The following is a 27,789-nucleotide window of genomic DNA, read 5'->3' on the forward strand; positions in this document are numbered from 1 at the left end:
AAAAATCTATACATCTTTTAATAAAAACATGGTAGAAAAGTAGCCCAAATGCATTGGAGTGGTAAGTTACATGATTGCTGGGAGAATAGCAGCTAAAGCACTTCCATGGAATGTGCAAAATCTGCCTCCCTGGAGAACGCTGGAGTGATCTCGTCCTGGAAAGGAGGGTCCCACAGCTAATGGTGCTGCGGGAAGGATCTCCTCAGACAGATGCTCTTAATTTGCCTTTCAGGACCTGTTGTGTTGGGTTCGGTTTCTGTGCGTTACTCCCATAATGTGGACCATGGCAAATCTCACCAGGAATTTTTACAGGCAGCGATTTCAGAAGATACAGCGTGACAGAAGGTGCAGCTGATTGAAAAGCTGACTCACCAAAAGAACAGGCAAAGCGTAGTATCACAGAATAGTTTAGGTTGGAATGGACCAACCTTTAACAAGGTCATATAGTCCAGCCCCCTGCCATGGGCAGGGACACCTTTCACTAGACCAGGTTGCTCCAAGCCCCATCCACCCTGGCCTTGAATGTTTCCAAGGATAGGCCATCCACACCTTGTCTGGGCAACCCAAGCCAGTGTTCTATCACCCTCACTGTAAAAAAATTCTCCCTAATATCTAATTTAACCCTGCCGTCTGTCAGTTTAACACCATTATCCCTCGACTGTGCTAAAAGGTTTGTCCCCACCCTTTTTATAATCCCCCTTTAGGTACTGAAAGACCACAATAAAGTCTTCCCGGGGAGTTTGCCGTCCAAGTATTTGGGGGATAAAGAGGAGAAAAAAAATGACTGAGATGCCCCCAACACCATGATGCTCCCAGTGCCTGGCCCCCAGCTGGCGATTCCCTGCAGTCGTAGGGGGACAAGGCATGGGAAATCCAAGCCTGGATGTCCAGCACAGGAGCCCCGGCGGCTCCCGGCCACGGCGGGCGACGAGGCCGCTGCCCGACGGAGCGGCCCCGCCCCCCCGCGCCATCAGCCAATAAGCGCGCCCGCTGCCCCCTTGGCCCCGCCTCCCTCATTATGCGCGAGCCCGCGGCTGTGATAGGCTGAGGGCGCTGCCCGTCCCCCGGGCTCGCGCCCCGCCCCGCCGCTGCCTTTGCCTGCGCTGCCGGCGGCGGGAGACGGCGCCGGGCGGGTGGCAGCGCCGGGCACTCGGCGGCGATGGGGCCGTGCTGAGGCTCCGCGGGTACCCATGAGGGGCCGGGCAGAGCCGAGCCGAGCCGGGCGGGCTCCAGTCATGTATCCCGGTGCGCCCGCGGGCACATGGGGCAGCGCTTGAATCGCTGCCTCGATGTCCCCGTCGCGTTGCCGCCGCTGAGGCGGAGGCTGCTGCTGCTCTTCATCATGCTCTTCCTCTGGCTCTATATGTTCTACTCGTGCGCCGGCTCCTGCGCCGGGCTGGCGGCCCGCGGGTCACCCGCGCCGCCCCGCGCCGCTCCGCCGCTGCCCCCGCTGCTGCCGGGGGAGCCGGGCGAGGAGAGCAGCCTGGAGGAGCAGCGGGCAGCGCCCGACGCCGGCAGCCCCATCTCCAGCTTCTTCAACGGCTCCGGTACCAAGCGGCTGCCGCAGGCCATCATCATCGGCGTGAAGAAGGGGGGAACGCGGGCGCTGCTGGAGTTCCTGCGGGTGCACCCCGACGTGCGCGCCGTCGGCGCCGAGCCTCACTTCTTCGACCGCAACTACGAGCGGGGACTCGCCTGGTACAGGTACGGGCCGGGCTGGGGCGGGCAGCGGCCCCGCGGCGGGACGGGACTCAGAGGGGTCCCCGCCGTCCTGCCCGCCCCGGTGTGGGAGTGCGGTCGCCCCGGGCTCCGGAGCAGGTTGTGGAGCGCCTAGGGCGAAGAATAAATGTTCCGCTAAATGCTTTCCCCCGAAAACACAACCTCTAAATATATAATAAACCCAGCGCGCAACTTGCGCTCCCCGTTAGCCCAGGCGGCGGCGGGGCGTCTGCAGGTTTTACACGGACCAAATCATATTTAATCTTTATATAAAGGTTAAACATTAATTTAATATTTTTAAACACTCTTATTCCGCTCTACTTCCATATCTTTTGCTGGAGCGTTTATTTTTCCTCCAGCTCAGGGTGTTGCTGAGGGATGACTGGTGTGTCTCCCGGGTCTGCATGGGCTCAGCGACCGTATACTTGCGGGGTTTTTGACCCGTTTGGTTTTGGTTTTTTTTTAACCCATTGGGGTGGGATTTAACCCGTGTTTTGGGATTTTTTTCCCCCCCTTTTTTGGGGGGGAGCGAGGTGGGGAGGGTTTACCCGTTTGGGAATTTTTTGACCAGTTTGGGAATTTTTGGATGCGTTTGGAGGGGGTTTGACCCGTTTCGGGAGCGCGGCGGCGGCTGGGACTGGCAGGCGGCAGCTCCACTTTCCAGATAAAACTTTCTCACTCGCTCCCTGCGTTCCGTCTCCGTTAACTTTCTCCTACCCCGTAATCATCTCTGGAGCTGATCGATTGCCCGAGGTCGCGATCGCCAGCCCGGCGCTGGATTGCGGGAGCGGTGTGTAGTGTAGTGGGTAACGGGCGCGTCGGGAACGGGATGAACCCTTGGACTGGGAGAAAATTATAAATTTTTGGCTTGCATCCTGTAAGGATGGATGTAATTCTAAGTGATTTTGCGAGGAGCAGCGCGGTGCGGGATGTCTGGATGCGGGTGGGCTCGGCGGAGCGGGCGGCGGTGGGCGCGGAGGAGAAGCGCGATCGGACGCCGAGCGAGGGCGACCCCCGTTTCGGTACCTTTCTCACCCTTTTCCGATTGAAGTTCCTTTATCGGGAGTATTTTGAATATGTCTTTCTACTGAGTGTTTACAGGAATACTAAAGTAGCAGGGACGGAAACTTTGAAGCTAGATGGGAGCTGTGAAGTTACGAATTGTAACCTCTTTGTAGTCTTGAAACTCCCACCTAGCAAGTCCGATTATGTTTATGTCTCTTTTTTTAATGTGGCCATCCCTCAGCAGCTAGTGAAATGAGTGCAGGATAAGATCTGATGAGGAGGAAGTAATTTTTGAAAGCTGTTTCGTTTTAGGAAATTCTGTCATCTCGGTGGAGGATGTAGCATGTTGTCCCACAGCAGCCCGAACGAAAACTTTGTAAATTCAGCTGAGTTTAAAAAAGTATTAATCTCGCATTTTGAAGGGGAACTTGCATATAACAGAGCAGAAAACCTGTCAGGATTTATTAGCAAAATGGTGTTGTATGTGTTGAACTCTGTTTTTAATTAGGAACCTAAATTAGACCATAAAATGGTTGATTAATCTTTTACAAGTAAGAGGTGGAAGGGGAGAAGGAGAGAATAATGCTATTGATTGAGTTAATCTGTTATCCCAGATATAGTGGGTGAAAGCCAATATTTAAAGGATACACATTATTTTTAAATTTGGAGAACAGGTATCAAAGTTGTGTTTAACTTCCTAAAGTTTCGCCTTATCAGCTGCTGAATTTTGAGCAGTGCGGGCCCTATCCCTGCAAACACACTATAGTTTTTCACTAGTATCTTTGCAAAAGGGCTGTTTTAGCTGAATTCTGACAAATCTTGAGGTCTGAATGTAGATGCTCTGAAGCAGCAAGAGTAAGTGATGCTGGAAGTCTTGAAATCAGTTGTGTGTGATTCACCCCGAAGATGGGAGTTTGTCTGGCTCTCTGTGGGACTGGGACCTGGGTCAATTAAGGAGGACTAAATAATGCAAAATACTTGGGGGAGGATAAAAACCAGCAGACAAGTTGTTATATATTGTGCATTATTTCTAACTTAATTAAAATTAGATGCAGAAGTTTGTTCCTAAACATTTTGTCATTAGAAGTCAGTTCCTATATAGTAGTAACTCCAAGCTCTTGCTGACTTCAGTGAATCTTGGCTTCTCGGCACTCCTCAAGAACATGCTTATTTCTCCCAGACCTAATGAAGCTTCTGTTTATTATCTTAGTATCAATAAGGAGATGTGTTTATATTTTCTTGTTAGTGGTTCAATACAGTTGGATTTAAGATGCCATAAAAGGTGCGTGGTGTCAGCATCATGCAGTGAGCTGGGCAAGCCTCATCTCTGTTTTTCAGACGCTTATGCTCAAATCAACTGAATTTTTGAACTAGGGGAGTTACTGTGTCCTCAGCACCCGGAGTGCAGTGTAAATCAAATTGCCTGGCTTTGACAAGATAGAATTTTTGACCCATGTCTCGTTTAAAGTGTATTTTAGCTAACTGGCTAAGTTTGTTTGTATTTGTTAGGAGTTTTTGTTTGTTTAAGTTGTTCCTGCCATCCAAAATCTTCATTTTCAGATTTTCAAGATGCAGAGTCATCACAGATTTACTTGTTTAGCTTGATGAATTCTTATTTTTGGGAGTGTTTGTGATTAATCCTGTTTAACTACTTATTTCTGCCTGAAGTTTTCATCTATCAAAAATAACTTTAGAAGGAGGGAACACAAACTTGTTCCTTGCTCCATGTTCTGTCAAGTGAAATGAAATCTGTTGGTTTGTTTCCTTTGTGTGGAATGCAGAACAGCATCAAGCTGGCTGAGTACCATTCCTGAAAACAGGAAAAATTAAATGCTTTTCTTCAATAGTGAGATAACTAAACTTTGGTGGAAATAACTTCTGTACGCACATTGCATGGTTTCCCCCCTGTAATGACTACAGCATGTTAACTGCTTCCAGTGAAAATACGTACCATGACAGAAGAGAAATGGGATCCAGCCACTATTGCAAACTAATTTTATGAAGTGCCTTGAATTTTTGGGTAGTAGAGAAGTTCCCTCTTTGAGGCAGTAGGGAGTTCAGCTCCGCAGCCTGTGTGCGTGTGTCTGGCTGAGCAGCCTGCAGGGATGTTGTTCTTCTCTTTGGGGTTTACTGTAGGGCTTGGTGGGGAGGAAAGAAGTGTTTCTTGCAAACCTAGAAAATCAGTTGTTGAATTTATTTTATTATTTCCTTCATTTGATTCAACAATGATGCATTTTGAAATACCCTAGGGACTTGAAAGCCTGTTGCCCTATAAATAATGTAAGAAAAAAAGATTGTCATTAGCGTTACATGTTTTGGGTTTTTTCTTTTTTTATTATTATTTTACAGCCCAGTGGGCTGTAATGCCCAATCCCTCCTGCCTTGGGCTGGGCGTTGCCAGCCCTACTCAACATCACTGATTTATATTTTGAGTCTGTAGCTCTCTGCTAGGACCCCCTGTGCCGTGGTGCCGACTGTAACTGTGACAGCAGGGCTGGGCTGAGCTCCTCTGACTCTAGCAGTGCATCAGGGAGACCTCTTGTCCTTTTTTTCTTCTTTTTTCTTATAGAAAATTCTTAAAATGCTGGTGCTTTGTCTTCCCACTGCTGCTAAGTTGCCTTAATTCATTCTCCTTGCTGAGACTGGGTAATTTGGATCAGCAGGATCAGGTCCTGTGGTCTGGTGGTGTGTGATAAACTGTTTCAAACATGCCTTTCTCAGACTCCCAAATTGCTTGGACCTTAGTGTGCAAAGTGCTTCTTGACAGCAATTCCTAAATTGGGAGAAATGTCCTTATATTTCCCCATGAGCCTCCTTTTTTTTCCCCAAGGAATGCATGGGGGTACAAGCTGGTGCTTGCAATTGGCCAGGCTGGGAGCAAGAGAAGAATAAGGAAATGATGGGTAAAAGTTCAGGGTGAAAGCCATGATGAACCAAATCTTGAGCAAGGCAGAATTTTGCCCCTGTGTTTGGCCATTTTCTATAATCTCAACTTTAGTGAATGTTTAATACCTGCTGCTTAATTGCCTCCCCAGCACGGGATGGACTGGGCAGCACGGACAGAACCAGGTGCTTGAAATGTGTTGTTTTCCGCTGAGTGTCACACGGTTTGTTGGCCCCAGGAAGTTTGGGAACAGGCCTGATGCTCCCGACTGGACTTTGGGTGCAAATGACTGCATCTGAGCAAAGACTGGCTCCTACACCACATTCCCATGAGCTGTGCTGGGTCAGAACTAGCATCTCCTAAAGCACAGTTGTGTTCTCTGGAAAGGTTTTGCCAAACAATTTTGGTATTGAGATTTTCTTTTCTTGATGTGAAAAAAATTTTAAAACTCAACTGTTGACCTTGCATTGCATTGTGCTTAAGCAAGTGGGGACTTTTAACAGTCCCCTCAGAATGTGCATGGAGTTCAGTGCCCCCTTGGCCACTGCAGCAACTCCCTATGACATGTCCTGAGCTGCTGAGTAACGCTGGGAGGAAAATGGCCCCCAAAAAGAAGGGCTGGGCTGCTATAATCAGTCAGCAAGGCCCTTATGTTTGCATGGGATCATTCCTTTAGATCTGAGGAGGGTTGAGTTGTTCAAACAGATGGCAAAGATTATTCGTGTTGCTGGGGTTTCAGTGCACTGCTCTGTTTCAAGCATGTTGCCCGGTATGACGCACGTGACAAGTTCTTCCCAGCACGACGCTAGGGGGGGATGACATTGTCTGTTGTGATCAGGTTTCATGGCCTCACCTGTTGAGCTGCTGAACTTTTCAAAGTTGACCAAGCGTTGGGGGTGACGGATGCGGATGGTGGATCTGCCTGGCTAATCGCGTTAACGCGGGACCGCGCAGCTTGCTGGGGAGCACTGTGCTCCTTGGCATGAAAATGATGGGAATGAAAACCCACAGGCTCAGCTCCGGGTTTGGCATTTATTATTTTTTTTCTTTTCAAGTGGGCCATGGCAGGTGTCTGTAACACACACTGAACGTTGGATATCTCAAGGCCCTTCCAGGCAAGGCTTTATTTTTAAAAGCATCCAGCAAGCCCTGGGTACAGTGGCTGTAGGAACTGTACCCGAATCACTGTTCTTTGGAGCTGTATTTCCAATCTGCCTGATGGTAGGACTGTCCTGTATTCAGGCCTCTCTTGCTGAGCTTCTCTGTTCACTTGAGCCTGAGTTTGGGGCTATTTATCCATCCCAGCAGGGAAGAAGTCTAATTTAATGATCATTCAGTGTGGGATTCATGTCTCCTGGTGCTGTGACCATGGGTGACCAGTGGGTTCAGGGGATAATGAATGGGCTAGGGCTACGTGGGACAGGTAACATATGGGTTCAAAGAACAACAAATAGTGGGACATATCTCAGTGGTGGAATTAGTGGGTCAGAGGCTATCGGCTACTACTTGTTGTCACCATGTGGTGTGTGAAGACGGGCTGGAGAGGCTTCTTCCTTGGTTTGTGTGAAATAGTTGACTGAGTGCTGTGCTGGGTCCTGACTTGCTGCTGATGACTGTACTGGGGCTTGCCCTCACCGTTGCAATTCCAGGTCTTTCAGCAGCTTGCTGTGTATTTCATTAGCTTGCGAGAAACACCATGTGCTTTTTAAAGGTGCTCAGCCCAGCAGCAGCCAGAAGGCAGTGGAGTAAATGGACCTTATCTTAACTTTCTTAATAGAAACAAGGGATCCTGTGACGAAACACTGATTATCAGCAGGCTCAGAGGAAAGGTGGGGTGAATTCAGGACAGGCATTTACTGGTGGTCTAACTTTGCCATCAGGGAGTTGCTCCCAGTCTGGAGATGGCTGGAAGGTGCGCAGAGACAAATGGAGAAGGGCATCACGTTGTGCCATGGGTCAGATGAGGGGAAGAAATGGAGGTCAGGAGCACAGTCCCTCTGTCTCCACCTAGGGAGAGCAGGGTCTGCTTGACTGGCATGTGCAGCGTACCTTAGTCCCTTCATAGTAGTGATCCAAGTGAAACAACCTCTCCTGGTGCCACGCTGGCTTTGAGCTTTCCCCATGGTGGTTTTCCTCTTTGGAATAGCACCGAATGAGGAGGAAAATGAACTCAGTGATGGTGATTTAGCATGTGGTGCCCTTGTACTGGGAAGGTCCAGAGGTGAGGAGGGACTTGTGGGAGTTGTGAGCTGGCTTGCTTGGCTGCCTGACCTTTCTTCCTGTCTCTGTGGCCACGAGAATCATTCAGAGAGGACCAAAAACTTGGGTGTTTGGGACTTCAGATGATGTTGGTGGGAATGTTAGAGGAAAATAGGTGTACAGGTGCTGCTGGCAGATCTCACACTGATTTCTAGTAAATGAGGAATTCCATTTTAAAAATTTTTCTGTCAAGATATGTGAGCATGGCAGTGCCCTGCTACATGGTGGCTAGGGGAACTTTATTTAGAGAAAAATAATTCCAGGTTCTGCTAAATGCCTTACATCTGCGTTAACCTCCTTGGAAACGCCCTGGAACTAGCCTGCTTCTACAGCAGTTTTGTTTTCTCCTCTCCATACAGAAAATGGAGGGAGGAAGAACATCTCTGCAGGGGGATGGCATGACCTAGCCCTGGCATCAGGGGAGTCATGGCTCTATTTGGCAGCAGGTCTGACCCAGAGCTTAACTTGCAGCCGGTCTGGGATGCAGAGTCATGTGGCTGACCCTGCCCTCGATGTGGCTTGTACAGTGTCACCCATGGAGCCTGGCTTTGCTATCCCTGTGCTGGTGGGGGTCATCCTTCCTTGTTCTGGTCTTGTTGTGAGTGTTGTGCTGCTAAAATTCCATAGGTCAGAGCTGTAATTTGGCCAGTCTTTTCTGCTGGTACTGCTGGGGATTTCTGCGAATCCACCAAAGTGAGCAGTTGTAACCTTTCCCTGAAACTGGCACAGACTTTGCATTCCTGGCAGTGCAGCAGGCAGCTCTTCCAGAAGAAAGGGAGAATTATTGTATGCGGTCTTTCATCTTATATGCCAGTGTATAATGTTATAGGCAGATGGGTACATTTGATAGATCCTTCCTAAAAATGATTGCAAGGCCAAATCCTGCGTTGCCACAACAGTACTGAGCATGACTGTATTCTGCTACACCATTTCCCTTTAAAAAATACACTTTTCCACGTGGGAAGTTAGCTCTGATTAGGAGACGGGTCTTCAGCAGCATGTGGTGACAGAGACTGAACCAGGTCCCCAAACGTGACTGTGTTTAATGCAGTCCAAAACCCTTCTTAGGGAAGGGCTCCAGGATCAGACCCTCAGTGTGTATCCGTGTGACTGTGCAGAAAGTGTCCCCACAGAAACCAAAATCCATTGCAATTATTAACTTCAATAACGCAGCTTGAGAAGCTTTATATTAAAGCCCTGAGCTCTCAGCCTCTTTCAATTATCAAACGCGAACTTGTGTTAAAACTTGAAAGTCTTGAAACTTGAAAACTTAAAACTTCAAGTGTAGGTGAGTGGCACAGGGAGGCATAGGCAATCTTTGGAAAAGTGCTCATTTAGTGAAAGGGCAATTGACTATGAGCAACACACAGGGGTTAAGCTGCAGTAGTACTTTTGATTCAGAATGGGGTCCAGGGACTGCGGTGACTGAGCAGGCTCAGAGCATGGATCCTCCTGTCACTAGGGGGAGGACGAAACCCCAGCGTCTTCCTCATAAAGTGCTTTGCTGCTTCACCGAGCTATTAAATATTTGTTTAAAAACTGGCAAGGCCTGTAGCTTTGGCATGCCTTCAGTTTGTTTTTCTAAAGGTGTATTAGACTTGGAAGGAAATCAGGAGGTGTTGGAGTAAACAGGAGGTGTGGCCCAGCCCTTTGGTCCTGGAGTGACTGTACACAGTCCTCAGCTGGTTTGTACACAGGGCTGGGAATGCTGTTGCTAAATGTGAATTGCAGAGAGACCCCGTGACTGTGCTGTGCCCTGTGTCGCTGCGTGTTGGAACAAATGTGATGCCTTACACTGAGGTGCTGTGCCTCTGCTCTGAACCCCCTGCACACACCTCTGCCACATTTAGTGAATTGTGCCAAATCGGAGCCAGTCTCCAGAGTGCTGGGGGGTTCCCATCTTCCTCAAGTGGGTTAGAATAGGACAAGCTCATGAAGGTCTCACCTGGGACCAGTGGGGCAGTGGTAGATGTCTGGGTGTCTCTGAGCATCCCTGGGCTCCTGCTCTGACTTCACTATAGCTGGACCAACAAAAGTGAGCTGCAAAAAGCCAGGCAGCCTGGGCATTGCCCCTTCTTGAGGACATGCTTAGCAAAGCCCATCTCCTTCCTTTTTCCCAGTACAATGCACTGAACTTGTTGCAACTTAACACAAAGCTTGTAACTTTTTTTTTTTCCCCCTTTTAATTTCCCTCTTGAGCTGGTCGGGTAACTAATGAGCCTTGGGCTGTCTGCACAGCATGTGAAAAAGCAGAGGGAATAGCTAAGGCAGGGTGTTGAGCCGGGAAGGAAGCCTTGGGAGAAGATATCAGCCTTGCCAAAGCAGAAGTGGAATAGCCGGTTAGGGTTTCAACCTGGGTTTGCTGCAAGCCGAGAGGGGCCGGGAGCTGCTGTCTGCTCCGAAGCCTGGTAATTACAGGCTGGCGCTGCCCGAGCAGCCGGACGCGCGGGAGGAGCCACCAGCCCCACGCGGGTGTCTAGGCACACACCGGAGCCTTGGCCGGCTGCCCTGGCTGCACTGCCACTGCTGCCTCCCCCTAGAGATGATTTCAAGGTCAAACTGCTCAATGCAGTATAATAATTAATTAGCCTATATATAAACAGAAAGCTCATGTGGTCCTAAATCAGATTAAGAGCCCGTGAGTTTCCTCTTCTCCGCCTTCCTCCCCACAGTCTTCCTCTTCTGGGCTTTCTCTGTGGGTGAGCCCTGCAGTTGTTGCAGGCTTGGCTATTCCAGCAGGGCTCACCAGTTGGGCTAAGCAGCTGCACAGCTGCGTTGGAGCCCAAAAATTATAGGGGCAGAGCAATGCCTGCTCTGCCTCACCCAGTTCCCCCATCAAACCCTCTCCTCCTGGTGCTGGAGGACAGGGCACATGCCAAATCTCTGCCCTCCCAGAGTGAATCACTTTACTCAGTGGTGGTGCCTGATGCTGGGAATAGCCCCGTGCTGGGAATAGCTGCTGGCATTTGCCTTCAGTAACAGCGATTCCAAAGTTCCTATTGCTTTAAGGCTCAGTATAGCAAGAGCTAAGCTGGACAGCCTGTTCCTCATCATGGGGAACATGGAGAAGCTACAGTGTGGGGTTCAAAACTTCCCCGAAGGTACGTTTGTGTGGCGTTTGCAGAATGGGGGCCAGGGGGGAAATAAGCTGGGCTGTGTTTCCTGGAAGAGCTACAGAAATTTAAGTTTGTAATGAAGCTTGGAACTAAACCCAAACAATTGCTTGACTTGTGACTCCTGGGGAGCTGAGGTTTGTATGGTCTCAAAATCGATAATGCTCTTTTATTTATTTTCTCATGTATCCATCTAAAGCTGGTCAAAACTCTCTCCAAATTCCAAATGTAAAAATTTAGGGATAATGTTTATTTAAGCTCTGTGTTATTTTCAATGTAGCTGCAGAAACGTCTTAGGGAAAATTAAAAATCAGATTTCTTAATCAAGCATAAATGATTGTGTGCTGTCGAAGCAGTTGGAGAAGAGCAGAGCAGCCTCCAGCTCTTCCAGATCAGCCCCCATGCCCATGTGCATGCTCTGAACCCATCAGCAAAGTCTGATCCTTGGTTTTGCACAGGGAAATCTTTGAAAACCAAAGAGACCCCGTGTCCGGCTCCAGGAGCAGTGGGGGGAATGAGCATCGTCACTGCCCATGTTTGCTCTGGACCCTGTTGTGCTGCTGCCTAGGCCGTCTCCTCATGCACGTCCAGTTGATTGAGGGCCACCACCAGGAGTGAGGACTGGTGGAGGAGATGCCCAAGGTGATGGGCTCCATGTGAGAGGTTGCATTTTGGTAGTGCAGGTTGTCCATCTCCAGCACCCTGGGTCTCCAAGGCAAAGCTGGCTTTTCTCACTTTTCAAGCACCAGGCTGCATCTACATCCAGGGGATAGAGGCAGAGAGAAAAGACTTTGTGAGGCTCACAATGGAGTCCCAGATCGGTTCAGCCTGGGTCAGAAGGGGTTGGGCTGTCTCTTTGAGAACCCAAGGGTGTAGAGATCAAAGGTGTGGGTGAGTCAATTACAATTCACATTTGGTTCATCCATATGTTTGGGTATTTGAAAAGCTTCAATGGTCACCCATTTTATATCTCTTATGCCCATTGATTTGTTAATCTGACACTTGGTTTAATCTGAATAACAATAGCTGTCATTCAGAGTCTTCAGTGTTCAGGGAAAAGTCATTTCACTTGGGTTGTGATCTAAGGCCTTGGCAGACTGGCCCATGGTGCTCTTTATGTAGAAGGGCTTGAAGGACTTGGGGATAATTCAGCCCCATGGCTGGCTCTGGAAGGAAATTGGCTCTGAATGAACGAAAGCAGGGTGGGATGCTGGAGGTTGCTGATGGGCTTTGGTGCGTGTAGTGTTGCTCATAAGGTCCTTCCTGGTTGCCATCATAGCCATGGACCTGCCATTGCAGTGTGTGGGGTGTGAGGAGATGGCAGGGTTACACACAAAGACAACCCAAGCTGTCAGAAGTGGGAAGCAGGCAAGAGCCCTCTTAAATACTGCCTGAGTGCTCTGGACTAGATCAAATCATTGGTATGGCCATGTGAAGTCTCTAATTATGTGAATACCTTTTTAATGAGAAGCAGTGCCTTGCATCTGTTGCACTTGCAGCAGAGCATCTCCACCAGCTGAGCCTGCTCTTTAAAGAGCTCTTGGCTGGATTTCATTGACTGTTTATGACCACACCATGATCCCAGGTAATGACTGGGCAGAAAGGCAGTCTGCAGACAGACCTGCTCCTTCATGTTTCCCTAATTGGCACCTATCTGCCTTCTTCACTGGGAATTTCTCCCCTTCCCAAGGCTGGTTTGGTTCCTTCTGCTCTACTCCAAGTCCTGCAGTGTCACTGGGGACCCAGGGATGTGGTGGCACCACAAACCTGCAGCCTGATTGCCTCAATGGGCGTGCTGGGTTTTTGTCCTGGAAATTAATTGTATTTTCTGCCTTTGATGTTTGATGTGAGGTTTCAAAGGGAGGGGAAAGTCAGGAGCTTCATCCTGGCCTGACTAGAGATGTTGGCAGAAAAAATCTCATTCTGGACAAATGGACTCACTGCCCTGGTCTGTTTACCATGGAGAGATCTTAATTTCCAGTGCCACTCCTTTATGAGTGCAAATCACAAATCCATCAACAAATGAGTTGAGGTGACAATCCCATTTGTGTTAAAATGCATTTGGGGATCAGTACTGAGAGGATCACCGGTGTATTAATTTGCCAGGCCTTTTGTTCCAGTTGGTGGCAAAATTAGCTCATCCCAATGGGGGTCACATTGACCTGGCCAGTGCCCAGATTACTGACGGTTCAGGTTGTGGTTGGTGCCACCCCTCCCTTCTGAGAAGGAACCAGGAGACTTTCAGAAGTTAATTAGGTGGCTCAACTGGGAATAAAGTCTGAATCAATTTTAAATTCTTGAGCCACTCAATGAGATGCTGAGGGTAACAAGCGGCTAGTGAGTACCGGACATGCTTGGTTGGTTGAGCACCTTCCTGGTTTTCCTCGATGGGTTTGTTCTTCCCTGCTGTTACTGGCCACTGGTAAGGCCCTCTGATGGTCAGAGGGGCATCCCCTTCCCTTTACCACAGCTGAGGAGCAGCCTCAGTGCTGTATGGTTTCCAGGCTGGTTTGGGTGTTGCTGAAGAGGCAGGTGGAATCGTACAGCTGAGGTTTGGCAGCACCTTGTCGGCACTGCTTGGCCTGTGGATCATGTGTACATGATCAGAAAGGGCAGAAAAAACCATAACTTTCTTTTTTCATCATGAAAATGGAAAGCTGGCTGTTTTCTGAGCTGTTGTTTCAAAGGTCGCTGCTGTTCAGGTGGTGCTGGATGCCCATTGGATCCGTTTAAGTGCAGAAAGTGAATTCCTAGAGATCCTACATGGCTGTTTTGAAAAACTGTAGATGTAAATGTGTCTCAAGGTTTGTTTCAAGCCTGGCCTGACCCTGGCCACCCTGTGAGATACCTTCCCACATGCTATGGAAGAGCTAGTGGTCTCTGGTTCAGATGTGACGTGGAAGATGTTCCAGGGGCTGTCAGTGCACAAAGGAAAGTGCTGCTTGGGTGAATAAAGAAGTGTCCCTGCTCCCCTCCCTTCTTTGTTATGTCCATGGTGAGGAAGAGGAGCAGGAGCAAAGCTGCCACCAGTCCCATTTTGGGGTTCTAACTCAGCACAGTGGTTTAAGCCTGACTTTAGCATGTCTTGCCCCAAGGGTAGACAAATCCCTGGGAATACTCCCCCAGCATTGGTTATGATCTGAAGGGTGAGAGCTGGGGTATCACTCAGGTCTCCAAAGTTTATCAGGAGGCTTTTTTCTCTAATCATGGCTGTAAAGCCCCAGAGCAGGAAGGCTGGGCTTAATTAGGAGAACTGTGTGTCAAGGTGGCAAACGAAGTCCTTCCTGTGCAAATGCTGGGCCACTCATGGAGGTGTTTAACAAAGGGCAACATTATCAGTGTAACTCATTACCTGCCTGTGCAGGCACACAGATTAGGGCATTTGTTTCTGTGTTGGGGAAAATGCAAAAGGCCTCTCAGCAGGGCTGTGATTTATGAAGGTTGCATTAGTGGAACATGGTCCTACCCATATCTTGCTGGAGTGACTGTTGACTTGTATGTAACCCTTTAGGGGTTGGTTTTTTGCTATGTGGGTTGGGGTTTTTTTCCCCACCTTCTGGCAGAGTTGGAGCAGGTGAAATGTGGTGGCTTGGCAGTGCCCCAGAGGAGAAGCAAAGCCTGGGAAGTTCATCTCCTTGTAGTGCCTTCCTGGGTAGAAATTTGTCAGGTGTTTCTGAGTGTCAGCTGAGGTGGACCAGGGTTGGCCACTCACATTCAGCTGCTTTTTGGTGGCTCGAGAGAGGCTGCTGCCGTGGTCACTGTGTGGTTACTTAACCAGAAAGTTAATTTGTGGCTGCATGCCATAAAAATATATACCCATATAGCTGGCATGGACCCCCACCCTAGAATGGCCCAAACCAGCTGGTTGTTTTTTTTTTTTCTTGAACCGACTCCTTTTCTGGGAGACTGGGGAAAGTTCCCTATTGCAGCATGGCTACAGAAACAGTGTGGCAGTGTGTTGCTGCCACAGAGATGACTGGAGGGTGTGAGATGTGACCATCTCTCCTGCATTGATTACACCAGATGTGCCCTTTGGGTCCGAGTCGAGGTGTGCCCTGCTTGCTGGGCTCACCACCTCCAACACACAGCAAAGCAAGTCACTGGAACAGGGCCTGGAAGAGGAGGTACTGTAGGGATGAGGTTGGGGGGATAACCCCCTGTGGGCTACCTGGATTAGGAATGGTTCCTAGTGTCCTAGCCAGGGGCAGGAGCCCCAGGGTGTTCTGGTGTCACAGATGGGATAAGCCAGGAAGATGTTCTGCTCCATGTGCAGTGGTGGCTAGTTTGGCCCTTGGATGAGTTGTGGTGCTACTTGGTTTGGGCATCTAATTCCTGAAACACCTGGTGCTTCTGGGACAGCAGCAGAAAGCCAACTGGCTGTACTCTTTCTGCAGTGCCAGCTCTGTGTGTCTCAATACCCACTTCTGCCTCCCCCAAATCCCAGAGCCTCACATCTCTGGGCCTTAACCTGATGATATTGCTCCCTTTGCTGCAAGGAAGCATTTTCCCAAGACATAGGAGGAAGAGAGATGTCTTAAAGACCTGTGAGGAGCAGTGCCTGGGGTGGTTTAACACCTTTGAGAGGATTAGTGCTGTTGCTACAATTAAGAGAGCAAATTCCTGGGTGTGGGCGCTGTTTGGGGCTAAGGACTCGACAGCTGAACATACCACCGATACCGGCTGGTGCTCCTGCCGCATTAGTGATTTGTGCCTGAGCCTTGGTGACAGGGAAGGGGTGAGAGGGAAGAGGCTGTGGTGTGAGCAGTGGGCATTGGTGCCTCTTGGAGGTGACTGGGTGGTTGCTGCAAGGCAAGAAAGCTTACAGCAAGGTGTGGGCTTTGTTTGGAACTTGTTGGAACAGCCCAGTTGTTCTCCTGATGGAGTTGAAGCCAAACCCCTGAGATCAGAGTGTCTCTGTATTAGTGTGGACTGTGTTAGTCCCACATCCTCTGCCACAGGAGACCTTCCTGTCATCTGGGTACCAGGGATGTGTTTTGGATGTCCCACCATTATGATTTCTTCATCTGCTTTTAAGCCTCTTCCAAGCCAGGCTTCCCTTGCTCAGGCCTACTCTGAGCTAGCAAAAGCCTTGAAAGTGCTGTGGGGGTTTTGTCTTTTTTATTTCTCTCCACAATTAAGCCAGTAACTCCAGACCCTGACTCTCTTACTTTGCTGGTTTTTTTCTGGACAAGGACATTCCGTGCTTGCAGGTGCTGACCCAGTCCAGATACTGGTTTCAGCTTCCCATGAGGGCAGGATTGGCGCTACCTAAGTAAAGCGGAGTTCAAGAATTCACATCTCTGGTGCAAGGATGTGTTGAACCAGCACTCTTCAAGAGCTTTGTCTTGCAATGAATCCATAAGTGGGTCTATCAAATCTTTGTATAGTAGGAGACTAGTACACATAATGTTAACTCTAGGCTATAAATTCTTGAGGAAGGAGAAGTTGCTGGTCTTTCTGGTTGCAAAAGAGTAAGATGCAGAGGCAGTCCAGAGAATTTATTTTTTACCAGGAATGAGTTGTAAGCACGGAAATCTCTCCCGATGCCTAAAATTCTTCCTCTTTCCTCCCTTTCAGGCTGTTGTCTATTTAATTTATTGAGAAAAATGTTTCTACTTCTTTGCGATAAACTGTTGCACATTGTGACGGTAACGGTGGCTTGTTCCAAGCCTGCAAATGGTGCATCTCTGGAGTAGTTGCTGATTTCCCAGAGTGAGCAGAGTTGAGCTGCCTGCTTTTGGTGGAAGGGCTGAGGACTCACACTGGTGGCCTCCAGGTGCCAGAAGAGAGGGAAGAGGATTACACTGGTGCAACTGAGGCACTCCTGCAGGGATAAATTCCAGTTAAACACTCTAACGGGGTGTACAAAGAGGTGACATGGAGCAGGAATAAAACACACAGTTTGGTGTAGACAGTTGGCGTTGCGATCTGCTGATAAAGGGTCTTTAGTCCCAGTTTGCCAGTTAGCTCAGTCATGTTTCCTGCTGAGTTCAGGGTTTTTTCCCCCTTTAAATCATGAGTTTCACAGAACTTCCCTCTCCCTGCTCTGCGTTTAAACAAAACCAGTCTTCTTGTCCTTTTTGGGCGAAACGGAGCCAGATTAGAGTAATCTCACATGACTTGACCAGTGGGCAGCACAGCCCAGTGATGCTGGGCAATATTCTAAAGAACTCACCCATAAACAGCAATTAGCTTTTAATTGTGGCAGTGCCGCCGGCCCGAGGCTGCAGGAGCAGCACCGGGTGCTCTTTGTCGCTGGAGCGGCACCCGGGGGGACTCTCGGCCATGAAAGGGGAGCGGGGGTGACAGAGAGGAATAAGATGCTCATTTCAGCCCCACCCCCTTACTGCGCTCAAAAGCTCTTACTTTCAGAGCAAAGCACTATTGAAGCGTCGGGACAATGGAGCCCAAATCCTGCTGGGGGAAGGGAGATGCTGGCAATTGCATCTTTTGTTGCTTTTCCTTATTTTCCTTGCCGATGGCCTCCCCCATCCCACCCCTCCAAGAAATCCACATAGATGCTCGCTAGATGATAATGCAATCACTTTCTTGGGACCTTGCTAATAGGATTATAATTATTACTGGAGATGAACTGGAGTGAATAGAATATTTACCACTTCATCTTAAATTATTGTAAATCCCTCCAAAGCAGCCCTTTGATATGTAAAGTGCTGCTCCTCTGCCCCCAGTGAAGATAATTATTTAGTGGAAGTTCAGAGCTTTTAAGTATGAGTAAGGGGAGTAGAAAGAGGCTTCCATGTTTACATAAAGAGGAGGGCCTGTGTAATGAACTGGGGACATTGATTAATATCTTGCCTGGCTCCAGCAAAGGAGGAGGGAAAGTTCTTGCTTAGCGGTTGTAACATCTTACGCTGTTATTTGGGGAAGAGGTGAAAAAATAATTGGAAATTTGGCCCTTCATAACCCAAAGAAAGCTCCGCATCCCTGCAGCTTGTGTTCAGTTGGTGCATGATCTACCCAGTGACAGTAGCAACATTTTAGGTTTGTTCTGTATGGCTGGAGGAATTTCTATTTGAGGAATGACCAAGTAGCCTGGGAGTCCTCAGCCTGGCAAAGAGATTTCCTAGGGGAAGGTGTGGTAGACTTGCCAGACTTGGAGCTAGGCTGGAAATGGAGGGAGGGATGGACTGGTGTGATGGTGCAAGGACTGGGGCTATGGTGTAGGGGCAGGGACTGGTGAAAATGGGCAAAGCAAGGAGCCTGGATGGGCTGTGCATGCCGAGGTTCAGGAGGAATCATAGAATGGCCTGGGTTGGAAGAGACCTTGAATATCCTCTCATGTCATCCCCCTGCAGGGATACCGTCCACTAGACCAGATTTCTCAGGGCCCCATCCAACCTGGCCTTGAACACTTACAGGAATGGGGCAGCCACCTAGACACAGGGTTGGAAGAGAGATCAACTGAGGATTATTAGGTGTATGGAATGCATCAGGCAAAAGAGAGCCTTTGGAGCTGAATTTGGATGGAGGCTGGGAAAGCAGTAGGGGAACAGTGTGCTGCTTGCCCCATTCTTTCTCTGCCCTTTCCCTTCTCTGGCCAGGGCTGGAGATCCCCAGGAGAGGAGAGGGCCACAAGGAGAGGACTGCACCCTGTGGGCACATCCATGTGAGCATCTGCAAGGGGGAAACTTCTCCCAAGTTTCCAAGGTGGTCTCAGCTCCTTGAACCCTTCCTCCCAGAGGCTACCCTGCATGGAGCATCAGCTCAGGTGGGAAGGGGGATCGCTCCAATCAGCCACCTCCAAGACAGCTTTTATGCCTTTGCATCCTTTGCTAAGGAATGGGCATGTGCCAGGAGTGATGGTGACATCACCCATCAGCCTCCCAGGAGTCTTTGTGGAACCGGGCTTCTTTATTGTGCTTCCTGGTGAAAGCATGAGCCTGTCCTGTGCAGACAAGACTCCCACCAAGTGTTTCTGCTGATCGAAGTTATTGCTCCCGTGTAGGTTGCAGCTATGTGGTACACCATATATGGCACTTCAATACAGAAGGCAGCAGCCCTGTGAGGGATAGCACATAATATGTTTGTTATGAGACTGCTTCTAATTAACCCATTTAATCTCATGTGGTAGGGGAGGCATTTGGGTGAGAGATGGGTTTTGGCTGGCACGGGGTGGGAGGCTGCCTTTGCAGCAGAGGTTGGTGGAGCTCATTACACCCATTGCTGTTCTCGGAGGCACAAACCCTCCAGGTTTTGTGCATGGATCAGGCCCTGATTTATCCAGGTTGGTGCTTGGATGTTTCTGCAAACTGTCTGCTCAGCTCTGTGGCTGGGTTAGCTCCCCATTTCCCAGCATAGAGAGGGTCAAACCTCTGTGGTGGCTCCTAGGTCTGATTTCAATGCAGTGACTTTTGAGGAGGTGGATAAAGTCTTTTATTAAAAAAAAAATAAACCCTAAACCCTGGTATTTGCAGCAGCATATTGCCCCCTTCTTGAGGCACTGCTTGCTTTGATTTGCCAGGGATGTTTGGTGCATCCCAGCTGTGCCACATGGAGTGGGGACGAAAGGGCCATCTGCCGATGCCCTGCATCTCCCTGAACCTTTGATGGGGGTTTTTATCCGCATCAAAGGAGCTTAGAACAGACTCCACAGCCAGACCAGAGCCTGTTCCTGTGGGGTACATGGTGATGCCGCCTGTGGCCACCGGCTCTTTGGTCCCATTGAAGTCCCAGAGCACCTTCATGATGGGGACTTTTCACACACCATTACCGTCCTCTCCCTCCTTTAATCCCCAAAACTCCCCAAGAAGTGAAGGGCACCTAACAGATTAGGGGGCAGGGAGCAAGGAGAGTGAGAAAAACATTAATTTTGGGCGGACATTTTTTTTCCTCCTTTCCCTCCTCCTTCATCTACTCCTTCCTCACCCCCAAAGTTCATTAATTCCCATCATCTGGTTTGTGTAATCGTTGTGGCGAGTGTTTGACGGAGCTGGATAGGGTTACATCCATTTCAAGAAGGCCGAGGCTGGTTCCCAGCCATTCCCTTTTATTGTTGTATAATTTGCCAACCCAAACAACAGACTCCTGCTCGAGAGAAAGGCACACGTGTTGCTCTTACCACTGGTCATAAAAAGAGGAGAGACTGCCTGCTACTGTACAGGTCTGTGGTGCAACAGCAGCTGAAGTCAAGGAAAATTTTGGTAAGATGATGTATCAAATAATAAAAGCAGCAAGCACTCACAGCCCCAAAGAGGAATTTGCAATTGTTTCTTTTCTCTCTGTTTCTTCCTCTATTTCCCTCATTCCCCCATCCCATTGCTGCCACCAGAAAGCAGAGTCAAAGCCAAGAAGGTAATTTTGAAGCCAGTTGACCTGCATGCAGGTGGCAAGGTTTGTGATGCAATTAAAATGCTTTATTACTTTAACAGTCTTTCCCGGAGCTGGTCAGGTTCTTGCTTTTAAGAAGTATTGCTGGGATTCAATGGTTTTGTGATCAGCCATGTAGGGAAAAGGGCCTGGTAGGGTTGGGATGGGACCAGTGTGGTGGCCTCAGGAGCTGAGCTGGTGATGCTTTGGGGTTTTGATTACCAGAGCATCTCTGAGCTCTTGCTCATGGTCAGGTGCCACTATGGGGCTACAACTGTGTGGTTTGAATCCAGCTCTTACCTGTGGTTTTAATCCAGCTCTGACCTGTACATTTCTCCTGCTTTCTGACAGCAACCTGCTGCCTCAGAAACTGGGAACAATTGGGTATCGTCCTGGCAGAGGGGGTGAGCTGTAAGGCAAAGTTGCCACCAATGGAGGCACCACCCACATCATTCCCTGGGTGTCTCTTTTTCAAGATATTAGAATTAGCTCACTTGGCCTAAATTTATTTATTGAGATGGGGAGGAGAGAAAAGGCAGAGAAGCAGCAGGAATTAGAGTGAGAATTGGCTGTTGCAGTAAAGCAAGCCCTCCTTAAAAATGTTTGACTTAAAGTGACAGATGGACAGATAGACTGTGGTGTGAAATGAACCCTTTGGCTTTGGTGGGATCCTGACTGAAGCAAAGCTGAACAGGACCATGCTGGGATGGGAACAGGATACCAAACTGCCCCTGGGATGGGGACAAGAGAGAGGGAGATGCAGCAGGCTGGAAAGCATTGACTTCTGAGGGGATGCAGCTTTAATCTGCCTCATCTTCTGCACTTGGTTCCTCAGAGCTGTTCCAAGTGGGCACCACTGGGCCTGTTTGTTTTCCAACCTGTAAATTAAAAATGCAGCAAAAATCATAAATTCATCACGTGCATTGAATTGTACCATGTTCTGGGTTGTTCTGGCTCTACTTTAGCTTGGTGTCATCTTGGGTTTTCAAACCCCCTGTCATTACTCTGGAGGCTAAAAAATCTGTTTTCACCTAGAATGGGAGAAGAACTTTGGTGTTTACCTTTTGTATTTCTATTCACCTTCTCACCATAACTTTTCAGTCTAATTTATGCAGTTTCTTGGACAGCCTTTTGGGAGGATTTGGGGGCTGTTTCCCCAGAAAAAAAATCAGATTGTCAAAATTTGGTTTTCTGAAAAGGAGTCACTTTTTGTCTTCTTGAAACATCAGTGAGGAATAGGGTAGAAACTGGCCAGAAATAGGTTAGTTGCTCAGTGTGTGCAGTGTGGGGCTGCAAAGCAAATTGTTCTGGATTACAGACCTGAATTTGGCATGGATGTGGCTGATGTCCAAAATAGTTTGACTTGTTTTTTCTCCCATTTCCCATATTTTCCTTGCTTCTAGGGAATGGCTGTAGGGGGGAAAGTCTAGAAATTCTGCACTGAAGGTGGTTCTTGCTGTATTTGCTGGCAGAGCTGCTGTGGGGACTGCTGTGAGTGCTCCCCAGCCTCCATCTCATAGCTGCATCCAGGTGCTGTGGTGTTTTAACCTGACCATAACAGCACTTCTCTTGCTTTTTCAACACCCTGTACACAGCTGTCCATCTCCTCTGGGAGAGTTTTGTCACCTTTGCTGAGGTAAACTGAGGAATAATCACAGAGGATTGAGGAAGAAGTGGGTTGGTGTGGAAGAGAGGGGTTTGAGACTGGAAGGTGCCATTGCTGCAGCTGCATCACAGGACAACCCGATTTTAAGATTTACCTGTGGGACTCATTACTTGAATTTGTTGGAGCAGGGGGACCATCTCCCAGATTGATGCTGGGTGGCTCCAGGTGCTGGATAGGAATATATCCAGCACAAAACCTTCCTCGGAAAGGAAAGCTCACCTGCCCAGCTCTGGGGCTTCTGTTGGGCAGCTGGATACCCGAGTGTGCTGGGTCTTGGCTGGGCAGACTGACAGTGACCCCGCCACGGGCAGACGGTTGTGTCTGAAGCCCCTCAGGCTTAGCCCTGCCATGGGCTCCGGCAGAGTGGGAGGGTTTATCCCAGCAGGTGTTTGCCATGGCAGGAGGTGCGTGGGGGGACCAACAGACGTCCCTGGGGATAAAACCAGCCACCACTGCTGTGCTCTGCCCTGCACTGGTCTGTCCTACCTGTGGCAAATAATGCAGCAACAGGTTGTGGGGGTCCCCTTGCCCCCCTGACTGCTCGCCTGTTCCTCCTTGAGAAGTAGCAGCAGATTAGCCTGGAGCCCCTCTGTGCAGACAAAAGCTGCCACAAAGGGCATTAGGCTTCAGGATTGGATTACCATGTGGCCACCTGTCATCCCCACTTTGTAAATTTATCTCACTCTGGGTCCGGTTTTCACATTGGAGAAGTTTGCACTTAAAAAACCCCCATAAAATGCCCTGCCCAGTGCCTCTCCAAGCAGCAGCCTGGCTGAGTTCATTTTAGTATCCCTTCTTATTCCAGGCTTCAGAGCTGTGTGGGGCTGGGGATTAGGGCTGTTTGAATGAAGAGAGCCTTTATTACATTAGTTTAAGTGGTTAATAGGTAAAGTAGGCCAATCCATCTTTAGACTAAGCCTATCACTTCACCTATGAAGGGTGCAGACTTCACCAAGGAAATGTTCATTAAAGGAAAAGCTTTTCCTCTGTCCCTCTTGACATGTTAATAGCTCAGGGTTAGGGGCTTGCTCTTCGCCTGTGCAAAATTCATAGCTGTGCTCACACAGCAGCTCCCTCCCCTTGCTGGGACCCCGTTGCTGGCAGCTCTGCCCTAGTCAGCAGCGCTGAGCCCCTCCAGTGCTTTGCTGGCTGGGCTGGGTGGGGAATAAAGGATGCTGGGAGTCTGCTGGTGTTCCTCATCCTCACTTCCTTCTTCCATGCTCAAGAAGCAGGTGCCTCATCCCTTCCCAAGCAGGGAAGTGGCGAGGGAGTTCAGATGGCAGGTAGAGGCAGTGCTTTGGTGCTGGGACTCTCTGCTGTGGGATGTTCTCAAGGCCAGAAGTATTTGTGGGTTTGAAAGGATTAGACAGTTCACAGTCGCTATGAAGTGGGATGATTTGGATGCAGATGCTGTCTCCAGAGGTCTTTGAACTCCAGGTTGCCAGAAGGCAGGAGGATAACAAGGCAGGAGGGATGGCTTGCCAAGCTTTTCATGCTCTATTTTCTACTACAGTTTCCGCTATGGCCGCCAGTGGTGTCTCCATCCAGCCCTGGGGCTCAGCTGAGCTCCCTGTTTCCCACAGCCTGATTCCCTCTGTCATCTCCCTTTGCTCTCCCCTATGGACAGCAGTGGTAGCTGCACCTCTGCCTTTCTCACCTTGTGCCAGACAGTGCTGGCAGGAGCTGCCCATGTCTCCACGGTGCCTGTGAATCCTCCATGGAAACAGAGGCTCCCCAGCAGCCACAAGCTGTTCTGGGGTGATCTGTATCCACCCCTGAGCTGAAAACGGGTTTCTGCTGGACCCCACTCCTTTCTCCCAAGGGGCTGCATCCTGCCAGGGCATCATGGTCTCTCACCATCACAGCTCCTCTTTCCCCTCCCAAAGCAGCAGCTGTAGTTTAGCATGGCCCTTGCTGTCTTGGAGCCCCAGGAGCAGATATGTTTGGCTCTGGATCTGGTCCTCCTTCCACCAAAACGTATGTCCAGTGTGTTGTATTGGAGCTGCAGTACTCTGCTGGGCCAAATTGCCCTTCTCCCGCTGTGGCTTGAATGGGAATAAATTCTTCTTGGTGACTTTTCCACCACTGTGAGTTCAGACTAGCCAGTGTACCCGTTCCTTCTGTCCCTGAGGCTCTGCTGTCTCTGGCTGCCAGCATGATGGATGGTGCCTCTGTGGGAGATTATGGAAACCATGGGAAAGCTCCTCACAACTGACATGCCGATGCAATAAAATTTTGCTTTCCTGGATGTGGTGTTGTCAGAGGCTCAAACCACATCCATGGGCCACAATATTTTGCTTCACTTGCAGCTGTCTTCCTTTCATGCAGCCACTTTACAAACAAAGCAGAGTCTGAGATAATGTTGAGGGTCTTAGTTTTGGGCTATGCCTGGCACCTATGGGGGTACAATGAAGGGAGAACAGGAGCAAGGGCCTGAGGGCTGTTTTTGTTGGATCCAGGTCTTGTACATGGGTTGAAGGTTCTGTTTCTACCTCTGCTCACCTCAGCCTGTGTTGGCCAACCTGAGGGCAGTAGGTGTGTCAATGTGCCTTGTTCTGCTTTGCTTGCTGTGATGGGTCACTAGCAAAATGTTCTTAAATTGCCAAGAATTCAGGCCCTCTCCAAAAATAACAATCTGGGAGGTTTAGACCCGCCCAGAACTGAGTGCTTTCAGCCACAAATGCAGTTCAGGAGATAAACTGCTCTGAAAAGGGACTGACACCAGGCCAGTGGCTGCCTCTTGGGTAAAGAGTTGCTCCCTGCTTTCTTCCACTTATGGTGTGCTCCTCTGTATTTGCTGAAATGCTAATTAGGAACCTGTGCTTCCCAACTGGATCAACTGACTTGGCACTCCATCCCCAGCAATTTCCTCCTGTTTCACAGCCCAGCCCTACCCAATGCCTTTCTTGTGCAAGGAGGGGAAAAATAAACCTTGCATCATTCCCAGGAGACTGATAAATACTGACTGTAGTAGTCCTGGAGGACAGACCAGTCCCAAAATGCAGGGCCCCATATAACCAGCAATCCGATGAACATGACCTAAAGCTGAAGGACTTCAGTGCAGTGCGGGCAACCTGAGAGTGTTTTGGGAAGCTTTCGCCTCTTTAGGCAGGTCCCAAGCCATTAAGGACTTCATGGGTGGAAAACGACCTCTTAAATCAAGCTGAAAAGCAGTTGGTGGCCAGTGCAGGATGTAGAACTTGGGTTTAATGCAGCCATAAAAGGAGACACCACTTAATGAGCAAATGTCAAAATCCACATCAGCCCACGATAAATTTAAGAGTTGCTCTGAGTGTTATTGACTGGCCCTATTCTGTGACAGCATTATGGGGTTTCAGAGTTGGCCAGAAAGGTGAAGGATTAGTCAGAGTTTTATTCCGGTTGCTGTTCTTGGCACACACTGGCTCCTGCCTTCCAGAAGCTCTCACATCCCAGGTATCTGGTAGACCAGCGTGATTTTTATCTGCATGTGAAACTCCACTTGTGTGGACTTGAAATCCCAGCCTCCAGGGTTGCCATCATGCCAATTCATAAGCTGATATCCTCTTCCTCCACAGTCCAGCTTGTCCACCACCACTTCTCCCAGAGTCCCATGCAGGGGCAGGGACTGTCTCCCGTCTTGGGACTATGGAGAAGGGGCTTTATGGGCAGCCTCCAGGCAGAGCTCACCTGTGGGATGGAGGTGCAGCCACTGCGTGCCCCTTGCCTGTAAATGCATTGCACAAAGGTAATGCTGGAAGCTGATGAAGTAAAATACCAGGTACAGTGTGAGCTCACCAATATTTGCATAAATAGCTACTGACCAAATTTCGTAGACATGGGATGATTTTTGATGCAAACAGACCTCTCATTCCTGGGTCCCCTGTTACTTGCCCTCAGAACACATTGGTCAGTTTTCTTCCCTTGAGTTCTTAATCAGGGCAACCATTGGCTTTAGCACAAATTATCAGTGGCTGTTTCAATTGCAAGAGCCCTGGTGATCTTTGCTGTGGAAGCATAAAAGTAGTGAGGGAGGAGATGGCTGTTGGGAGCAGCCTCCATGCAGTGTTGTACGGCTGAGGGAAGCACAGCTTCAGGCTTGCAGGTCACACACTGGCTGCTTACTTCTCTGTGCTGGGTGGATGCTTTGAAAACTTAATCAAGTTTTATAGCTTTAATTTCGTGCCTGACTCCCCTTTTGCCTTTTCTTTTCAACTGTCTCACAACCCAGAGCAAATGAGTCCATTTGGGCTATAAAGGGAAAGAACTGGCAAACAGTCTAAAATATTTTAGCTTGCCTAGTAAATGACAGGAAAAAATGACTCTTCCTGCTTCATGCCACTTCCATCATTTCTGCAAGCTCCCCCATGCTTTCCTATGTGATTAATTAGAAATAGCCAGGGAATGAGGTGGTGTTACTGAAAGCTTTAAGTTTTAAAAGTACTTTGTGAAAGTATGTCCTGCCCATGGTTGTGTTCTCCATGGTTGTATTCCACATCCTGACCTGCTGTAACCTGTGGAGCGGTGCTGGGATCCTCATTGTCTCCTGGACTGGGATGTGCTGAAGATGCCACTGGCAGCTCTTGATGCTCTGTCTAGCTCATGTGAGGGAACAAGTGACAGGGAATAGTAAAGCAGGGGCTGAAACTGGGTGCAAGAGGACACCTGTGAGTGAAGTCCTGCTGTTGGCAAGCCAGGGAAAAATTGCACCCTCTTGCCTGAACTGGGAAAAGATTTGCATTTGGGATGCTGAGGGAAAGTGAGGTAGATGTGCTCCAGTGAGCTGCTGCTTTTCTGCTATACCATCCTCTCATTCCCATGGGGAAATGAGCTCTAGATTGGGGCTGAGGTCTCAGTGGTGTTGACATGAGCCAGGACAGCCACCTGGTGCAGCTCAGGATCCATCCTGACCAGTCTGGAGCTGGTGTGGTACATGTAGACACGGTCCAAGCACACAGTGTAGCCCAGCTAATCCATTCGTGGATAACTGGGAGATTACTCAGATGGATTTCGAATATAGTTGCCTTTAATAATAATCCCCCCTAATCCCTAAATCAGTGGGAAATGGATTTCTCTGTATGAACCAAATGGCCTGTGAAGGCATTTTAGGGAGAAGAATTCTTGTGTATCTATGTGTGAACATACATCTAAATGCATATGGATATTTTTGTTCCTCTTCCTTGCTCTTCTGACCCATGTCTGTGTGTTTTGCTGGCAGGGACCTGATGCCCAAGACACTGGAGGGGCAGATCACCATGGAGAAGACCCCCAGCTACTTTGTCACCAAGGAGGCCCCAGCCCGCATCTCCTCCATGTCCAAGGGCACAAAGCTCATCGTGGTGGTGCGGGACCCCGTGACCAGAGCCATCTCGGACTACACCCAGACGCTCTCCAAGAAGCCCGACATCCCCACCTTTGAGAGCCTGACCTTCAAAAACAGGACTACGGGCCTGATCGACACCTCGTGGAGCGCCATCCAGATTGGCATCTATGCCAAGCACCTGGAGAACTGGCTCCTCTACTTCCCCATCGGGCAGATCCTCTTTGTCAGCGGGGAGAGGATGATCAGCGACCCCGCGGGGGAGCTGGGCAGGGTCCAGGACTTTCTGGGCCTCAAGAGGATCATCACTGACAAACACTTCTACTTCAACAAAACCAAGGGGTTCCCGTGCCTGAAGAAGGCGGAAGGCAGCAGCAAACCCCACTGCCTGGGGAAGACGAAAGGCAGGACCCACCCTGACATCGACCAGGAGGTGGTGCAGAGGCTGCGGGACTTCTACCGACCCTTCAACATGAAGTTCTACCAGATGACAGGGCAGGACTTCGGCTGGGACTGA

At 49.3% G+C, this 27,789-nt stretch overlaps 1 protein-coding gene across 1 annotated transcript; it reads left to right on the forward strand.

The window, feature by feature from the left end:
* Positions 1-1,261: 1,261 nt before the first annotated feature.
* LOC309580288 (heparan sulfate glucosamine 3-O-sulfotransferase 3B1-like) lies at positions 1,262-27,789 on the forward strand (the record flags this gene model as incomplete). The annotated part of the gene is made up of 2 exons (XM_082294173.1): positions 1,262-1,704; positions 27,171-27,789. The coding sequence occupies 2 exons, from the start codon at positions 1,262-1,264 to the stop codon at positions 27,787-27,789; spliced, it is 1,062 nt and encodes a 353-aa protein (XP_082150299.1).

The sequence above is a fragment of the Coloeus monedula genome, assembly GCF_965178545.1.
Source record: "Coloeus monedula genome assembly, chromosome: 19".
Taxonomy (NCBI): domain Eukaryota; kingdom Metazoa; phylum Chordata; class Aves; order Passeriformes; family Corvidae; genus Coloeus; species Coloeus monedula.